This window comes from Octopus sinensis, linkage group LG3 (assembly GCF_006345805.1).
Source record: "Octopus sinensis linkage group LG3, ASM634580v1, whole genome shotgun sequence".
Classification (NCBI taxonomy): domain Eukaryota; kingdom Metazoa; phylum Mollusca; class Cephalopoda; order Octopoda; family Octopodidae; genus Octopus; species Octopus sinensis.
The window spans coordinates 72,787,131-72,805,259 of NC_042999.1; the positions used below are offsets into that span (position 1 = coordinate 72,787,131).

At 37.9% G+C, this 18,129-nt stretch overlaps 1 protein-coding gene across 1 annotated transcript in view; it reads right to left on the bottom strand.

Annotated features, from left to right (window-relative positions):
• Positions 1-7,875: 7,875 nt before the first annotated feature.
• LOC118762476 overlaps positions 7,876-18,129 on the bottom strand; it is a 19,239-nt gene continuing 8,985 nt past the window's right edge. Inside the window, exons 2-5 of the mRNA XM_036501083.1 lie at positions 16,790-17,983; positions 15,487-15,608; positions 12,219-12,403; positions 7,876-9,420 (exon numbers count right to left, since the gene is read on the bottom strand). Of these exons, the coding sequence (XP_036356976.1) occupies positions 8,241-9,420; positions 12,219-12,403; positions 15,487-15,608; positions 16,790-17,927 (2,625 nt within the window). The 5' untranslated portion in view covers positions 17,928-17,983 and the 3' untranslated portion in view covers positions 7,876-8,240. The remainder of the gene's footprint in view (positions 9,421-12,218; positions 12,404-15,486; positions 15,609-16,789; positions 17,984-18,129) is intronic.

Here is an 18,129-nt window from a genome sequence, read left to right on the forward strand (position 1 = left end):
AATGCATAACTTGCGTCATTTCGTCCCGTTTATGTAGGGGCCTGTGTTCTCGAGTATTTTCCATGCGATCGAGTATGGAATGTCTTCGTCTCGTAATTGCCAGATACGGCTGGCCAGTGATGTCATGTATCTTCTTTCCTGGACTTTGAAGGAGGACAGATGATTGGAAATACGTTAAGAGAGTTCCCAGTGCACGCCACGTACTTCTGTGGGCGCGTGATGTCGCTGCGCCTGTTGCTGTTGTCGGTGCTGCTGTTGTGGTGCTGTTGTTGTACTGTTGCTGCTGTATATCGTTGTACGTGTGTATCGTTGGCGATTTCTTCCTCCGTCTTCCCTTCCTTGGATTTTTCCTTTTTCTATGTTTCTGACGAAGAGCTCCGCTCGAAACGTTAAATCCTCCTTCTTTCTTTCCTTTCCTGAGCGTCCAATAACATTGTACTTGTTCCAAGTCCTCGCGTTGTTGTGTTTTCATGTTTTGAATAACTATATATATATCATATGTATCGTCCGTAAACATACATCCGAAAAAGAGAAGCACACTCTAAGTTATAGAACAATATATATTAAAGTTAGATAAGGCCGGATCACCGGCGATCGATAGCCAAAGGGATACAATACCCCTTATTGACATCGGCGAACGATAGCCAGGGGGAGACAATCCCCTTTATTGACATTAAGTAACGGAGTCCTTTCCTCCACCTAGTGAAGCCACTCACTAGAGAGACCTTTAGCCAAGAGGTTTTGATGATACGCCATAAAGCTAAGCCCTTTATGGACGTGAAATCTAAGGTAATCCCATAAACTGGCCTTATCTAACTTTAATATATATATATATATATTACGGAGATGTACTCGCATAGCAAGTAATTTGATCTGAGATCGTGTGCTGAAACGAAAACAATTGCAGCGTGGAAGGTGTTTGTAAGCCATTTAAGAAACACACAAAAGCCGTTCGATTCACTTCAACATTTAAGTTTAATTTGTCAAAATATTTTCGTCGTTAAAATCCGCGTGTGTATGTGCGTGCATATACACACACATACATACATACATACATACATACATACATACATACATACATACATACATACATACATACATACATGCATACACAGGCGTATGTACGTACATGCATACATACATACATACACACATGTATGCATACATACACACATACATACGTACATATATATGAAGAACTAACTGTTACTTTCTCAGATGCAGCACGGATCTTTGTCAGTGAACAGGTCGCGGATTTTAGCGACGAAAATATTTTGACAAATTAAACTTAAATGTTGAAGTGAATCGAACGGCTTTTGTGTGTTTCTTAAATGGCTTACAAACACCTTCCACGCTGCAATTATATATATATAATTGCAATTATATATATATAATTCTGCAATTATATATATATAATTGCAACCTTCCCGGGGTTGACTGGTCTACAAACAGTCTGCCGCCAGGTTCTTCTCTCTCAACCCCTGACAGGGAGGCAGTGGAATCGCTTCTTGACTTCATGGATGACTTCTTCTTGTCCCAACTGGTACTCGAACCAACGAGATGTCACAAAAACGTCTTAGACTTAATTTTCAGCAATCACACTGATACTATCCACAATATTGCAGTGGAGAAAACCCTACTCTCCGACCATGACATGGTTCTCTGTGATCTGAGATTTCACTGGCCAAAATGCAAAACAATGTCATCCCTCCTGTTCATCCATTTGACACTATGGATTTCCACAATGCAAACTGGGAAGCGATCAATAATGATCTTGCACAAGTCGATTGGTCCTTCACGCACACATACACACCCACTAACATCAAAAAGTCCTGGCAGTCACTTGTAGACACCATCACGAACATATGTGCAAGACACACCCCATTAAGATCTGCAAACAAATCTAAGTGTCGAATCCCTAGAAATAGAAAATCTCTCATAAGGAAAATTAAAAGAATCAACAAAAAGATCAACATGCTGAAATACTGTCAACAGCAACACACCAACCTGACTGCCATCTCGTCGCTAGAGATTAAAAAACATAAACTCCAAAACAACATGATGTCTATCATCAATAGTCAGCGAAGAGCTGAAGAGGCCTGGGCCATTGAGAAGATCAAACTCAATCCCAAAGTGTTCTTTTCATTTGCAAAAAAACACAGAGTCACTGGTTCTACTGTTGGCCCTCTGATTGATGAAAATGGTATTCTTCAAGACAATGCCAAAACCATGGGAGAAATATTGCAGAAACAATATTGCTCTGTTTTCAGCAATCCTGATATGACTGATCTGGGCTGTATCAGTGATGTTACTCCCAATACACTTTATCGGACATAACATTTGGCGCTCCTGATGTCTTAGCAGCAATAAAGGAAATGAAGCATAATTCAGCAGTAGGTCCCGATAGTTCCCTGCTTGTGTCTTGAAGATGTGTCAAAACCAACTTGCACCCCCTCTAGCCAATCTGTGGCGGAACTCATTGGATGCTGGATATATACCAGAAGACCTTCTATCCCAGTCTGTTGTCCCAGTTTTCAAAAAAGGAAACAAATCGCTTGCCGTGAATTACCGTCCAATCTCACTCACCTCTCATATCATCAAGGTATTTGAGAGGGTACTGAGATCGCGTATGACTCACTTCCTTGAGAGTCATAATATGCTGAACCCCAACCAGCATGGATTCCGTAATGGGAGAGATTGCCTGACGCAGCTACTGCATCATTTTGATGACATTTTGAGAGCCTTGGGAGAGGGTTCCAACACTGATGTCATCTACCTTGATTTCAGCAAGGCCTTTGACAGGGTTGATCATAAGATCCTTCTGAGAAAGCTGTCCAATATTGGTGTCACTGGAAAGCTGCTGCAATGGATCAAGTGCTTCCTCTCTAACAGAACCCAACATGTTGTAATCGAAGGAGTCAAATCCAGCCCAGCCAAAGTCAGCAGTGGTGTCCTTAAAGGCACTGTGTTGGGCCCACTTCTCTTCATCATCTACATAAATGATATTACTGACACCATCAAACACAGCAACATCAGAACCTTCGCTGATGATTCCAAGCTCCAGAAGGTCATCAATGGCGTGGATGACCGAATAAACCTTCAGTCAGACCTACTAGCTGTTGTCCAATGGGCGGAAAAGAATAACATGTTGCTAAATGAAGACAAATTCGAACTGATCCACTTTGGAAGGGAGGACGCTCTGAAACTCCCATACTCTCTTCCTTCTGGAGAAATTCTCATGGCATCCAACAACATCAGAGACCTGGGAGTAACAGTGGACAACAACATAAGCTGGGCTACACATATAAGCAGCAAAGTTGACATGGCCCGCAGAATGTGTTCCTGGATTCTCAGAACCTTCCAGTCGAGAGATTCCCACGCTATTATCCTTCTCTTCTCCACTTTTGCCCGACCCCACCTTGAATACTGCTGTCCACTGTGGTCTCCCTACACAAAACAAAATATTATGAGAATTGAAGCTCCCCAAAGGTCAATCACAAAAAAGATAGATGGCATGTCAGACCTTGACTACTGGGGTAGACTAGAGAAGCTGAAATTGTATTCACTCCAACGACGCCGTGAACGCTACATTATCTGTATGATGTGGAAAATATTCCATCAGCACTGTCCGAATGATGTTGGCATCACCTTCAAAATGCATCCAAGGCTTGGACCACGTGCCATCCGTCCACAACAAAAATCTAAATCGCATCACATAACGACAATACGGCACAACTATTTCACCTCAATGGACCCGCTCTCTTCAACATTACACCAGGACACGTCAAAAAAGAAACTGACCACACAAAATTCAAGAAGTCTTTGGACAAATTCCTTCAAACAGTACCGGACAAACCATCCACACCCGGATATGTCTCCGCAAACAATAACTCTCTACTCGAATGGGCCTTGGTGCCCAAATCCTGAACTGAAAGACTTCGCCAGGTGGTGCTATTAAGTTAGACATGGCCTGGGCCAATACTGGCCAAAAACCTTTCTAAGTTATTCTAAGTTATATATATACATATATATATATATATATAAAATTTATATACATATATATATATATATGTACATACATACATACACATACATACATATATATATATATATATATATACATACATACATACATATATATATATATATAATATATATATATATATATATATATATATATATATATATATTATTATATATATATATTATATTTATATATATATATATATTATATATATATATATATATATATATATTCGCTATATAGTATAGTATGTGAAATTAATGCCGGATATCACTTTAATTCCTATGTATTAATTTGTGGTCTCCAATTTCTTACGACATTCTTTGCCCTCCAGGTGCTTCGAATGTTAATGGCCTGGTTCTTACTTTACACAAATGAAGGTCGAACACTGTACAACAGATATGAGCTCCATATAGACCTAATCTAAAGCTTGGTGTCCAAATATAGGTCGTAGAAATGTCAGTTCACTTGCCTTGTTAATATCCTCTGGAAATGTATAAAACACACGAAACCCCATTGTTTTCTTCACCTGATAATTATTTGTTGTTTTGATTTGTTTAGGGGATTTTTATGCTTTGGCGGGGGGGGGACAGAGAAAATGATTATGAATAAACAAAAGTCATGAAAACTGTGGTTCAAGTAAGCCCCAGAAAATCCAAGTCGATCTATCCTAGGTTTTACTTTTACTTACATACTCATAAGGACAAGCCTGCATGTTACCAATAACCCCTAAATAGGATTTCATTCTTAATACATTAAAAAAGGCGGTGAGATGCCAGAATCGTTGGCACGTCAGACCAAATGCTCAGGGTCATTTCGTCCAACTTTACGCTCTGAGTTCAAATGCTGCAGAGGTTGACTTTGCTATTCATCCTTTTGGGGTCGATAAAACAAAGTAGCAGGCAAGTACTGGTGGTGATCATTGTAATCGACTTCCCTCTCCCTCTAAAACTGCAGGCCTTGTGCCAAAAATAAGAAAGAATCAATATATTAAGAAAGGCGGTGAGCTGGCAGAATCGTCGGACAAAATGCTTGGCGGTTTTTCTTCCTGGCTTTATGTCCTAAGTTCAAATTTCGCCGAGGCCGATTTTACTTTTCATCCTTTCGGTGTCGATAAAATAAGGACCAGAGAAGTACTGCGATTCGTGCTATTGACTATCCCCGGCCTCCTAAATTTTAAGCCTTGTGCCTAGAAAGGATTATCTATTATATAAAATCTGTTCTGTCTGTCTGTGTGTGTGTCTTCTAGGATCTCGGGCATCCTCCATCCGATAGCGCTCAAATTTGATATGTGGATACCAACGGTATCAGGGCGTGTATAAGTCTTGAAAAAATGACAAAAATCGATTCCAGGTGAGAATGCGATCGATAAAGCCGTGGGAACGTGCATTTGTACGCGCAAGTACATCAGCTAATGCGATCGATACTACGTGTACGCGAGAAAAATGCACGTGCAGTTTGCGCAAAAAAAGCCGGCTGGCTTGAAATAATGCCACAAAATGCTGTATATTTAAGAGACCAAAATAGTTAAATTTTGACAACTCAGTACCGTCCATTGGACGGGGGGGGGCGTTTTGCTCGTTAATATATAAAGAGGACGGTGGCGCGCTGAACTAATATAACATCGGACTAATTGTCTAATAATATATGGCTTCATCCCTCTATATTCTAAGTTCAAATCTAGCCAATACCAAATTTACTTTCCACTTTATGGTGCCAATTAATCAAGTGTCATTCACGTGCTTCGGTCGATCCTATTGATTATTATTGTGACTTGATGCCGATATGAGAAATCATTATTGGAAAAAAAATGTAAGTATTGTAACAACGACAATGAAGTTCCAGAAATACCTGGGACTACGTTATATATCTAAAACAGCAATGTATGTGTTTGCGTGTGTGTGTGTGTGTGTGTGTGTGTGTGTGTGTGTGTGTGTGTGTGTGTTTGATTTTCTTTGGACCAGATCGAACGACTACGTAAGAACTGATGTGATATTGAACGCTTTTGGAATATAACCCCAAATTATCAGTAACACAGAATGTATCAATTTGACTACACTACTTCGGAATCTCTTAAGGTTTCGTTAGATTTAAACCAATGGCCATGCAAGCCAAAAGAAATAATTTATCCACCATGTGCCTTTTCTCGCCGTGAGGTAAAGTAATATCTAATGTTTTGGACGCAGTCGTACTTCGTTTATTTTCGAATTGCCATGCCTAACATCTCAAGACTAGGACTCACCGTTAATCATCTTTACACACGAACTAGTTTACAAATGTTGAAATGCTGAAATAATATTTTGCTGTGAATTAAACCATAGTGGACAGATTTTTTATACTTACCTTAAGAGACTACGAAATTTGGAATTTAGTTGTTTTTATTTGCATGTATATATTTTGAGCATATATACTCCAGTATAATATCTTTTAATGGAGCTCATGTTGTATCAGTGTATTATAAATTTCGTGAGTTATCAATATAACTTCAATAAGAAAATTAATTCTGTGCTATTTAACATATTTTTTTATTCATTGTAATAAAGTAAGTAATTTCCTATCGATATCATTGCCTTGTGCAAACAAGGAACTTTCATAAGACTTTGGTTTGCGTGATAAGTTTTGAGAGGGAAGCTATTTTTGAAGTTATATCTTTCATCTTGGATACATGAGACATTTGAAGTTGAAGATATATTACCATCACACTCTCTAACTGTTAATTTGTGTGAATGTATGTTTGTATGTACGTGTGTATGTATATATATATATATAATATATATATATATATATATATATATATATATATATATATATATATATATATATATATATTATATATATATATATATATATATATATATATATATATAAATACATACATGCATACATACATACATACATACATACATACATACATACATACATACATGCATACATACATACATGCATACATACATACATGCATACATACATACATACATACATACATACATGCATACATACATACATACACACACACACACATAAATACATACATATGTAGGATAGATAGATAGATAGATGATAGATAGATAGATATACACAAACATATATATATATATAAATGCGTAAGTCCAGTCGAAGCAATGGAAGCATGATAACTCACTACCTCCAAAGAAGGCTCGTGTCCATCCCCCAACAGGAAAGCTAATGCTCACAGTCTTTTGGGACCAGCGCAGAGTAGTGATGATGGATTTTCAAACTGCGGGGTGCCATCAAAGCAGAAAGGCGTAGCATGCTGTCCAGAGGAGCTTGCCTCCTCCAAGACAACGCCCCAGTTCACAATGCGCATGTTACCCAGATGAAAGCACCCTCCTGCGGCTATGAAATCCTTTCTCATGTCACCTTACTCTCCCGACCTCGCACCATCTGACTTCTGCTTCTTTCCAACCATAAAGTCTCTTTTGAAGGGAAATCACTTTTCGGATGATGATGAACTTATTTCCGAGTTAAAGTCTTGGCTTCAGACGCAACCTATCGACTCCTATGGACGAGGTCTTTACAGCTGCATAAAGCAATGGGAAAAGTGTGTTACTATGTAGTAAAGGACCAATAATTATTCTAAGTTTCGATTATCACAGTCCTTGGGAAGTGGGTCAAGGAAAATCTTTAATGAACATCCCTCGTGTATGGATATATATATATATATATAAATACATACATGCATACATACATACATGCATACATACATACATACACACACACACACACACACACACACATAAATACATACATATGTAGGATAGATAGATAGATAGATAGATAGATAGATAGATAGATAGATAGATAGATAGATAGATAGATAGATAGATAGATAGATAGATAGATAGATAGATATGGAGTGAGAGAGAAAGAGAGAATATAGATTTTCGTGAATATTGATATTCTTCGAGTCAGAGTAAGGCAAATTTTTGGTAGAGAACGGCATGATCGATTGCACCTACCCGAGGATGCAAATGATGCACATTTACATCTGATAACTTTCTCGATTCCAGATTAAATGAAAACCGAAGTAAAACTCAATAGAATTGGTAGTGAGACTGGGCGGTATCGAAGTGGTTGTAGTGAAACATTCAGTCCGGAGTATTCTGGTATCTCGGCCGACTCCACCTCAGTTGGATTTCTGGTAATAATGCAATACTTATGCATCAGTGATATAAAACCCCACACTCAACTCGTATTACTCGACTTCTGGTTTCTGTCTATGATAAGCATCAAGCATTACTTTCTTTGGATGTCTGACAAAAAATAATTTCTCTTTGGTAGATGTCAACTTGTTGTTATCATTTGCATTGTCCTTGGGTTCTAGCGATGTACTCTCTAATTTGGGATCGCTGTTTCGCGTTTTTCTTTGCGGTTTTTCTCCAACAATAAGCGAATGGACCAAACAATGACTGCTGTTCGTGTTGAATTTCTGCTGCAAGAATCTACACAAAGGAGCTTTATCCGCTGGCCGATAAGCATCTCTGCACGTACACACCAATTTCGCCGTCTCTCTCAGGAGGTCAATATCTTTTTTCAACAACTCTCGCATCAAGATATTCTTTTTAATTGGTTTAGCTTTTATCAGGGATCCGTGAACTGGATAGATTGATTTCCAATCGACATTGATAAAGCCCTGGTTCACTTTTGAAGGATAATTTTCCCCTACATCACTAGACACTTCTCGAATATTCTCTTTGTTGTTAAATCTTGATCGGGAATTATTAGTAATGTTAAGCATTCCTTTACAATTTCGTTGTAGTTCCTTTTTGTATTTCAAGGACGTTCCATTTTTCATAATCATTGTTCTTTTCTTTTGTTTGCTCAATTTTTTACTGTTTTGAATAGGAACTTTACATTTTCTTTCTGAATGACCATACGTTTGCAGAACACGTCGAGTTGAAGTTTTCCCACTTGATGATGTTGGTACTGTCGACTTTTCTGCTGTTTTTCGTTTAGCTAAAAAATTAACAGAATCATTGTTCTCTTTGGAGTGTAGCTTTTCTTGATGAGATCTTGCATTTAATGTTAAACCCGATTTCTTACCTGATGTTGGAGTTGATGAATATATTTGAGGGTTAGTATTTTTCTCTTTAGGTAAATAATGAGGTAGCTGCTTTTTATGGTTAAAATTCAGTTTTTCCGGGCGGGTACCTGCATTTTTTTTATCAGTAGCTACAATACAGGTTTTTGTTCGGCTTAGTGGCACCGTCTGACTAGTTTTGTCGTTTGTCTTGTTTCCACTGACGTTAACATCATTCAGTTGGTTTCTGTTGGGTTTGTTTGAACGACAAAAAGTAATTGTTTTCTTCGTGAGATGCAACCAGTTCTTAAAAGGTGTGCCACCTGCTTCTGCTCCATTGTTAACACTGGTAGTCCTGTCAAGAAATTGAATATTTTAAATTTTCTATTACGACTCTTTGATAACAAAGCGAGGCGATAAACAATAGGCGAAGGCAGTTGGTCTCCAGCCCTAAACATTCTCTATATCATGTGTATATATATATATATATATATATATATATATATATATATATATATTATATATATATATATATATATATATATACTATGTATGTATGCATGTACGTATGTACTCAGCTTTATTTCAAGATTTCTTGCCAGTAGAGAAAGGGCCGGTTTCAAACCTAGATCCAAGGCCCTTTCATTCGAATTTCAACATGAACAGAGTATTTTTGTATGTATGCATGCATGTATATGTGCAGATTCGTATGTTTTGTTTTATGTATGTATTATCTTGCATATAGTTGCATAGCTATACATTCTCATATATACATAAACGATAGACTTATGGAAGGTTTTACAAATTTTTACAGTTCCTGTGATAGATTGAACCTGTAATCTTCGAATCAGCTATCTCCTTTCTGGTTTTGAGAAGCCTAATTTCTCAAGATTGGCATTTAGGCAGTGTGTTACATATCCCCTACGTATGTATGTGTGTTACATAGCCCAACAAAGTCACCATCGGTCACTGATTTTACATCTAGCTATTTTGCTTGTTGCAAATCAGTGATCGATGGTCGCTTTGTTTGCAATATGTTGTTAGCGGTAGCGGACTCTGGCTATCGCTCTGGCATGCAGGCGCTCGCGACTGAAGATGAGCCAAATAGCTCGAAACGGTTCAACATAATTTATAAATATATATTTTTTCAATGTTCCATCTAGGCAACCCAATGCTACAGGGGTAATCTTAGAATTATGGAAACCCTCATAAACTTATTGAGACTAGCCACCAGGAAGAAACTACACGAAGAAGACTAGTTGCTATAGCAACAACAGTCTGCACATGTCACCTTCCTCCTTTCTCCCCTGCCTTTCGCGCGCCACCACCACATACACATACATCTAAGCAACAACCTTTTCCACCTACCGCTTTTCCGTCCTGAAGAAGGGATCTTCACCCCGAAATATAGAAATACAAGGTAAAACTGCAACTTTGCTCTGTTTTCTTTTCCTTTTTCTAGGTTACTTTGCACCTTCTCACATTGTTCCGGCTTTACACAACTACATACACACACACACACACACACACACCACACACACACACCACACACACACACACACACACACACACACACTGGCTATCCTGCCTTCGACAATCACTTTCTCTATCTCTCTCCCCTTCCTGCTCACTTCAGTCATACAGCCACACACGTGCTATATTGGTACAATTTTTCTCCTTCTCTCCGGATCTTTCTTCTTTCTGACGAAAAGTCATACTGAAAACGTTACAACTCCCACGCTCAAAATTTGCAAACTTTAAAAGCTAATGACTTTGTTTATTGATTTATTGCGAAAATGAATTTCAAAGCAGTGATTAGCATATAAAACCATATCATTATGCAGAATATAAAATTAATTCGAGCGGGAATTGAAGACATTGAAAATTGGCAGCCAAACAGAACAGATACCCAAAATCTTCCAGCAATACCATCCAAATCCATCTCAAATCATGCCCTATGTCTTGTAAAAGGAGTCGCTGATAATGTGGTTTTGAGTACACTCTGTTTCAGAAAATACGATAAAATCATGGCTAGAACGCCTCTAAATATAGGCCGGATCTTTTATGTCTGGCTGCATCAGTGGAAATATCAAAGTTTAGTGAAAATTTTAAAATTTGGTGTACTGATGTAATTTTCCACGCTGAATCTCAGGAAATAATTCACTTTTTCAAAAACAAATGTTTAAAAAAGTTACAGAGGTTTGATCATTTTCACCCGTCAGAAAACAGGATTTGGAAGCTTTCATTTTGTGCGTGACAGTACGTGTTGTCAACTGTAATAAAATGAAACATTGCGGGAATTCTGCTATACGCACGCCATATAACCCCTCACAATTTTTTTTTGAATTCTCCAAAAGTTTTTTCGAATTTGTATTCTATACACGAAATTCATATGATTATGCAAAAACCAAAACAAAAATTCTTTGTGCGTGATTTAAGGTCTATTTAGCTATTATTTTTAGCACATTTCACCCCACCACCCCGCCACCCATTTGATAAGTTAAAAATCACTACGTGAATAAGCTTGGCTTGTTACTATGGAAACAGGCACCTATATGTCTGTGGTTTTCGACTGGATAAAATTACCCAAAATTTGCAAACTTTAAAAGTTATTAACTCTTTGTTTATTAATTTTTTGAGAAAATGAATTTCAAGTCAAAGATTAGCATACAAAACTACATTGTCAGACACCAGTAACGTATAATAGTTAGAGAGCATATGACTCTAATTGACAAAGTCAGATTTATGTCCTATCCGAGAAATCTATTTTAAACATCATCATCGCCCAAGGACACTATTGTCTTCAAGACCTAGTATTTCAAGGGCCGGTTACCCAGTTTCCATGGCGTATAGATCACCGAGATAACAACAGTCCCTCTGAACGGACCGCCAGTGCGTCGTAGATATTAGATATTAGAAAGGCGGCGAGCTGGCAGAATCGTTAGCACACCGGGGAAAATGCTTAGCAACGTTTATTCCGTCGTTACGTCCTGAGTTCAAATTCCGCCGGGGTCGACTTTGCCTTTCATCCTTTCGAAGTCGATAAAATAAGTACCAGTTGAACACTAGAGACAATGAAATCAACTTACACCCTCCCTCCTTGTTGCTGGCATTCCGACAAAATTGAAACCGATATCAGATAAAAGAACTTACTTCAAAAAAATAAGCGCTCGTTGTTTGCTCTTTTGGTATTCCCATAGCAATAATTGATAATTTAAAACTTTTTCAGAGGAGTTGTTTTCTGTAGTTCGACTTAGTTCCTGTCTATTCTGGCTATTATTATTCCTATTAGTATTATTTTTTGATAAATGAATTTTCAATATACTGGTCCCGGGACTCTATAAAATATGAACGAATATTGATTTACTACATTAGTAAAGGTACGCACATTTGTAATAACAGTAACAACAATAACAACAACTACTACTACCACAACAACAGCATCAACGTCATCATTTACAACAACGACGACAACAACAACAACAACAACAACAACAATAATAATAATAATAATAATAATAATAATAATAATAATAATAAGAGAGTGCAAAACTCTGTCAAGGCAACACCAACATCCTCTCAACGATTAGCCGAAGATGATTTTTAAAATGCGAATATCTGAAATAAACTCGACTGCTCTCACAAACGAGAATACTGAAAAAGAACACGACCGCTCTCAAAAATTAAGTTTAAAAAAACCGGAAAAATAATCTAGAATCCTTGTCCGGTACCTGATCGATCCCAATGGTAGTCATGGAATGTGAAGCTGGGTGTGCGAGCCGTGTTTGTAATGCTGTGTGTATGTTGTCTGCAGTGGGAACAGGAACAGTTTTCTCTATGAAGGCCTTTTCTACTCTATCTACTGATAGTGTCTTTACGACCATTAAGGTCTATAGTGTAAAATAATTTATCCGTGCGCGAAAGAAAACGGAAAGGACCTGCATACGGTGCTGGTAACGGAGGTTTAACAATATCATTGCGTGCAAAAATGTGAGTCCAAGAAGTAAAGCTTTCTTCAAGGCAGAGCTAGAAATGCAATTGTCAAGTAGGTGAAAGGTTTTAGAGGGAGCGATATATTAAAAATTGGTAAAACTAAAAATTGTCGAGGATAAATTAAATTTATTATTGTTACTGAATATGTTAGTGTTATTTCATTTCTGAACGGTTTTGCTGTCATTTGTTTATGTAGTTTGATTTCGTTATCCATCAGTTTCTACTAAGAAAGAGACGCGAGTAAAATTAATAATAGAAAAACGAAAATAAAACTTTAGAAACAGCAACGCCGCCATAACTTATGTGAAAACCATGAACGTGCTTTCAAAGGAGATAATCAGAGAAAGACTTGAAAGTTAATGTAAGATCGTAATAGTTTATGTAAAATAAATATAACAAATAATCTAGAATCCTTGTCCGGTACCGGATCGATCCCAAAATCTAATCAGTTCGTGCCAGTCACGACGCCAAACATCCCTGAAAGTTTCATCCGAATCCATCCAGTGGTTCTTGAGATATCCTTTCCACAAACAAACAAACAAACACGACTGAAAACAATACCTCTGCCTTCTCTAAGGCAGAAGTAGTAATGGCTGCTTTTAGAATATGCCACCCAAATCTGGCAATGAAGGACTATATTTACCACGAATACAAAGAAAATTATTACAAAATACAAGCAAGAAAATTATTACAAAATATCAATTATAGAACTACAAATATATCTAGTGCAGTATAATGGAAAATTAATACAAATAACTACGAAAATCGAACAAAAATGCTTTCTGCTTCAAGTGAACCAACAAATACAAAACAAAGGTTAAAATAACAGAGATCTGTGAAGAAAACGGAGAAATAATAACAGAAATCGTGAAATGATTAATCCACATTACTCCGTGAGGAGCTTAGGGCCAGTTTACCGGTTTTTCTGGCGTATGTATTCCTCCCTGGACGGGATGCCGGTCTGTCGCATGATTCCTCATTTTCACCTGCTGAGTGGACTGGGGAAACGTGAAATGAAGTGTTTTGCTCAAGAGTGCATTGCCCGATCCGGGATCGAAATCGCAATCTTACGGTCATGTGTCCAACACCCAAACTACTAAGCCATACGCCCCCAAGAAATCGTGAAATGTTATGATAAAATGATGACAACAAAAAACCCTTATGGCGTAATATATAAAATAATTCTAGATTTTCTTTGCCTAAGAAAAAACGTCACCTTTGATCATAGGTTTTCTCGAACAGAGCTTACTTGGAGTAAATATTTCGATTGTGCACTCTGAAAGGTATCAGTAGTAGAGTAAAACAACTACTGACCCCTTGGCTAACAATGACGTCCCAGGCTCAATCCAGCAACGTAGCATCTTGGACAAATATATTTTACCATAGTCTCGGGCTAACAAAAGCCTTGTGAAGGAACTCGGATAGACGGAAACTTTAACGAAGCCCATCCGATGAATTTCACTTGTAATTCATCGGTCTAGCCTTGACAGACACACTGTATCATGCTGAGTTTACCTGTGAATCTCATTAAGAGTATACGTTTCTCTACGGAATACTCAGCCACTGAATTCGCGAAATTCGTGTATCGAAATTCGTGTATCGAAATTCGTGTATCGAAATTCGTGTATCGAAATCGACGTGAGAGTCTTATCATATCGCAGGCCCACATTGAACGGACATTTCTGGAACTTTGATTCCCACCATCCGTACAGCATGAAGAAACGCCTCGTCCTCGACCTACCACATCGAGTGACCTAGACACATACCAACATGAAATAGAATTAGCGATACTGTTTAGAGAAACTGTTACTCTGCAAGCATAGCATCAGAGGGAGAGGGTGGAGAGAGAAACGGAGAGGGGAGGGAGGCAAGAGAGACGAAAGAGGCGAGGGAGATGATAGAGAAGAGGAGGGGGAAATGGAGAGATAAAGAGATAGAGGAAGGAGGAAGAAGAGAGAGGAGAGATTCAAATGCAGAGATAAAAAGAGAGAGAAAAGGAGAAAGAGAGAAAGCGAGAGAGAGAAATAGAGAGGGAAGGAAACCGAAGAGGGTAAAGAGAGAAGAGGAAAAGAGAGAGAGAGACGGAGAGAAATGGAGAAGGAGGCAGAGAGAAACAGAGAGAGGGAGAAGGAAGGGAGGGAGGGAAAGAGCGGAAGAGAAAGAGTATCAACGCTGGGAACATTCATGTATCAATACGATATCATCATCATCATTATCATATAATGTCCAAGTTCTATGCTGGCATGGTTGAACGGATTGACAGGAGCCGTTGAGTTGAAGGACATCGTACTCCAATGTCTACTTTCACATGGTTTCTGCGGCTCGATGCTCTTCCTTAGGCGATATAATATTGTTATATTATATCGCGTTAGGAATATAAAAATCTGTATGTGCGCGCGCGTGTGTATGTGTGTAAAAATTAAATCACCTTGTGAGAATAGAACTTCTCCTCCCATAGAATAGTTGCCGTTGAAGGTGGGGACATACGGTAAAGAGCTCTCATGAAGATTGTCCAGTTCAGTAACATGGTCTGTGACGTTATATAGGAACCTGTCAAAAGTAAAAGCATATTGTAAGCAACGCCATTTATGATGCGGCGGCGGCGGCGGCGGTGGTGGTGGTGGAAAAAAAATGAAGACGACGCTGGTAGAAGAAAGATTTATTTGTCAAAATTCGCACAAGAGATTCAGAGGGATGTAGATTTTATAATCGATTTCTCAAAGCTGTTTATATGCACACCGCCTGTGACACGATATTGGTTTAATAACGTAGCCAATTCTCGCTCAAATGATCTCAATTTTTAACCAAATGTGTAAAAGCTAATTTCGGATCGGGCATGCCAGTGATAATGACAATGTTGCTGATGAAATGGCCACCGAGTTCACCTGACTTGACACTTTGTGATTTTTTTTTTGTACGGAGCTATGTGAAAGGACTAGTCTGTATCGCCACTCTTCCTACAAGTCAACAGGAGCTCAAGTGGAAAATCACTGAGGTGCTGGAGAATGTTATGCAAAACATGCTACAGAGCATATAAACAGCTTTGAGAAATCGATTATAAAATCTACATCCCTATGAATCTCTTGTTCAAATTTTGATAAATAAATCTTTTATTGCTCAACATGAAGCTTGTATAATTTCGTTTGCCTCGGACATGTAGTTACTTAGATATTCACATTTCAAATGATGTCAATTTTGTAGGGACACCTTATATTGTGGTCTCAAAAAAAGGAAGAACGGATTAGACATTGTATTCCCAAATATACAAAAATTTGGAATGCATGTGGCTAGGACGCCTTTGATCATAAGTCTCTTCAGTCAAGATTGGCCTAGTACTAAAAAATACATTATTTCGCCATAGGTTATTTTAGAGAGTAGTGTTCTTTTCTACTCTAGGCACAAGGCTCGAAATTTTGGGGAGGGGGTCAGATTGACCTCAGCACGCAACTGGTACTTAATTTATCGACTCCGAAAGGATGAAATGCAAAGCTGACCTCGGCGGAATTTGAACTCAAAACGTAAAGACAGACGAGAAAGCGTTAAGCATTTCGCCAGGTGTGCTAACGTTTCTGCCAGCACGCCGCCCTTATGAAATTACATATGACACTATCTCAAAGTTTTAACAAATATATAGAAATCTATCTATAAACATCCCACACTTTTGAATTACAGAGAGGGCTATCTCAAACTAATTTTAATTTCACGCAAATCATAGTTATATATATACTTACATAAAAAACCTGTTTGTGTCAAAATGTCTGGCATCTGGGCTGTTAACTTCCGGGGACACAAAATAACTGGCTGATCCCAGTTTGTTTCTTGATTGCTCCAGCTGTTTAAGGTAGTTATATGAAATTGCCATCTCAAAATATCTTTTACAGTCAGTGACATAGCAGGAAACACGTTTAAGAGGGCGTGTATTGGCACATAAGCTTGTCTCTGTCCTCTGTTGTCAGTTCTGATAAATCCTGGCAGGTTATACATTAAACCGTCAGCACCGGAGAACGGTAAAAGGCTAAGCGAATATAATTCAGAAGTAGAGCCCTGGAAATTGGCGCTGTTGATAGTGTTATTTGTATTGGCTATGGAATGGTAAAGTGAAAATAAAGTGCACGAAGAAGAAGATGGGTCCTTCGTGGCCCAATGTTTTTTAACAACCATTTCAACCAAGCACGACCAATGGAATATAACTTGTTTTAAATTGACAATAGTATCCATTTTAGGAAGCATTTGAAATTTGCTGAGAAACCTTGATTGCTGTTTGGAAGAACACGTATAGATATTCTGCGTTATTAAAGGATACTTCAGCTTTAGACGAAGGCAGTTTAACACAATGGTACAGTTTTTTCCAGTACAACCGGGAAATAGAACATCTCTAATATCAGACCAACTAGCCATGGGATTTCCTTGCACAGAGATATGAGGGACAGACCATATGATCTGATTGGGTAATTTTGCTATAGAGTCACAAGACGGTAAGAAACTAGAGTTCAATACATTATCTATGTTTGATACTAACTGAGAAGCTCTACAATTTAAACTGGATGCATCTTTGCTTATGACATGTTTCCAACGAACCAACTTGTTTAAATTCTGCCTATTCTTCCAAACATCTTCCAAGTTAACTATAATAATTCCAGTATCAACAATCTGGAAATTTTCCAGGAATTTGGCTCGCTCACTGCTGGAACATTTGTGAATATTTTTTCGTTGCAGAGGATATTTCAAAGTGAATTTTAAACTATTTAGAACGATAGTGCAGTTTGATTCAGAACAATCTGGAAACAGGGTGATTTTTACATCTTGCCAATTAGCCATTTGAATATTACCCACATTTATATGTGGTATGCTTCTTATAAGATCTTCCATTCAGAAAATTTACTGGTAGGAATAATTGACACAAAAACCTATGTTTCTTCTAAAAACTGCAAAATAAAACAGAAAAGACATATCCTGAAACAAGCTTCTTTAGACTACACATAAAAGACCTTATACATTTTCAATTATTATTTTTTTTCTAATAATCCTTTCTAAATATTACTTATGTGTAAATTTACTGCAACAAGAAGTC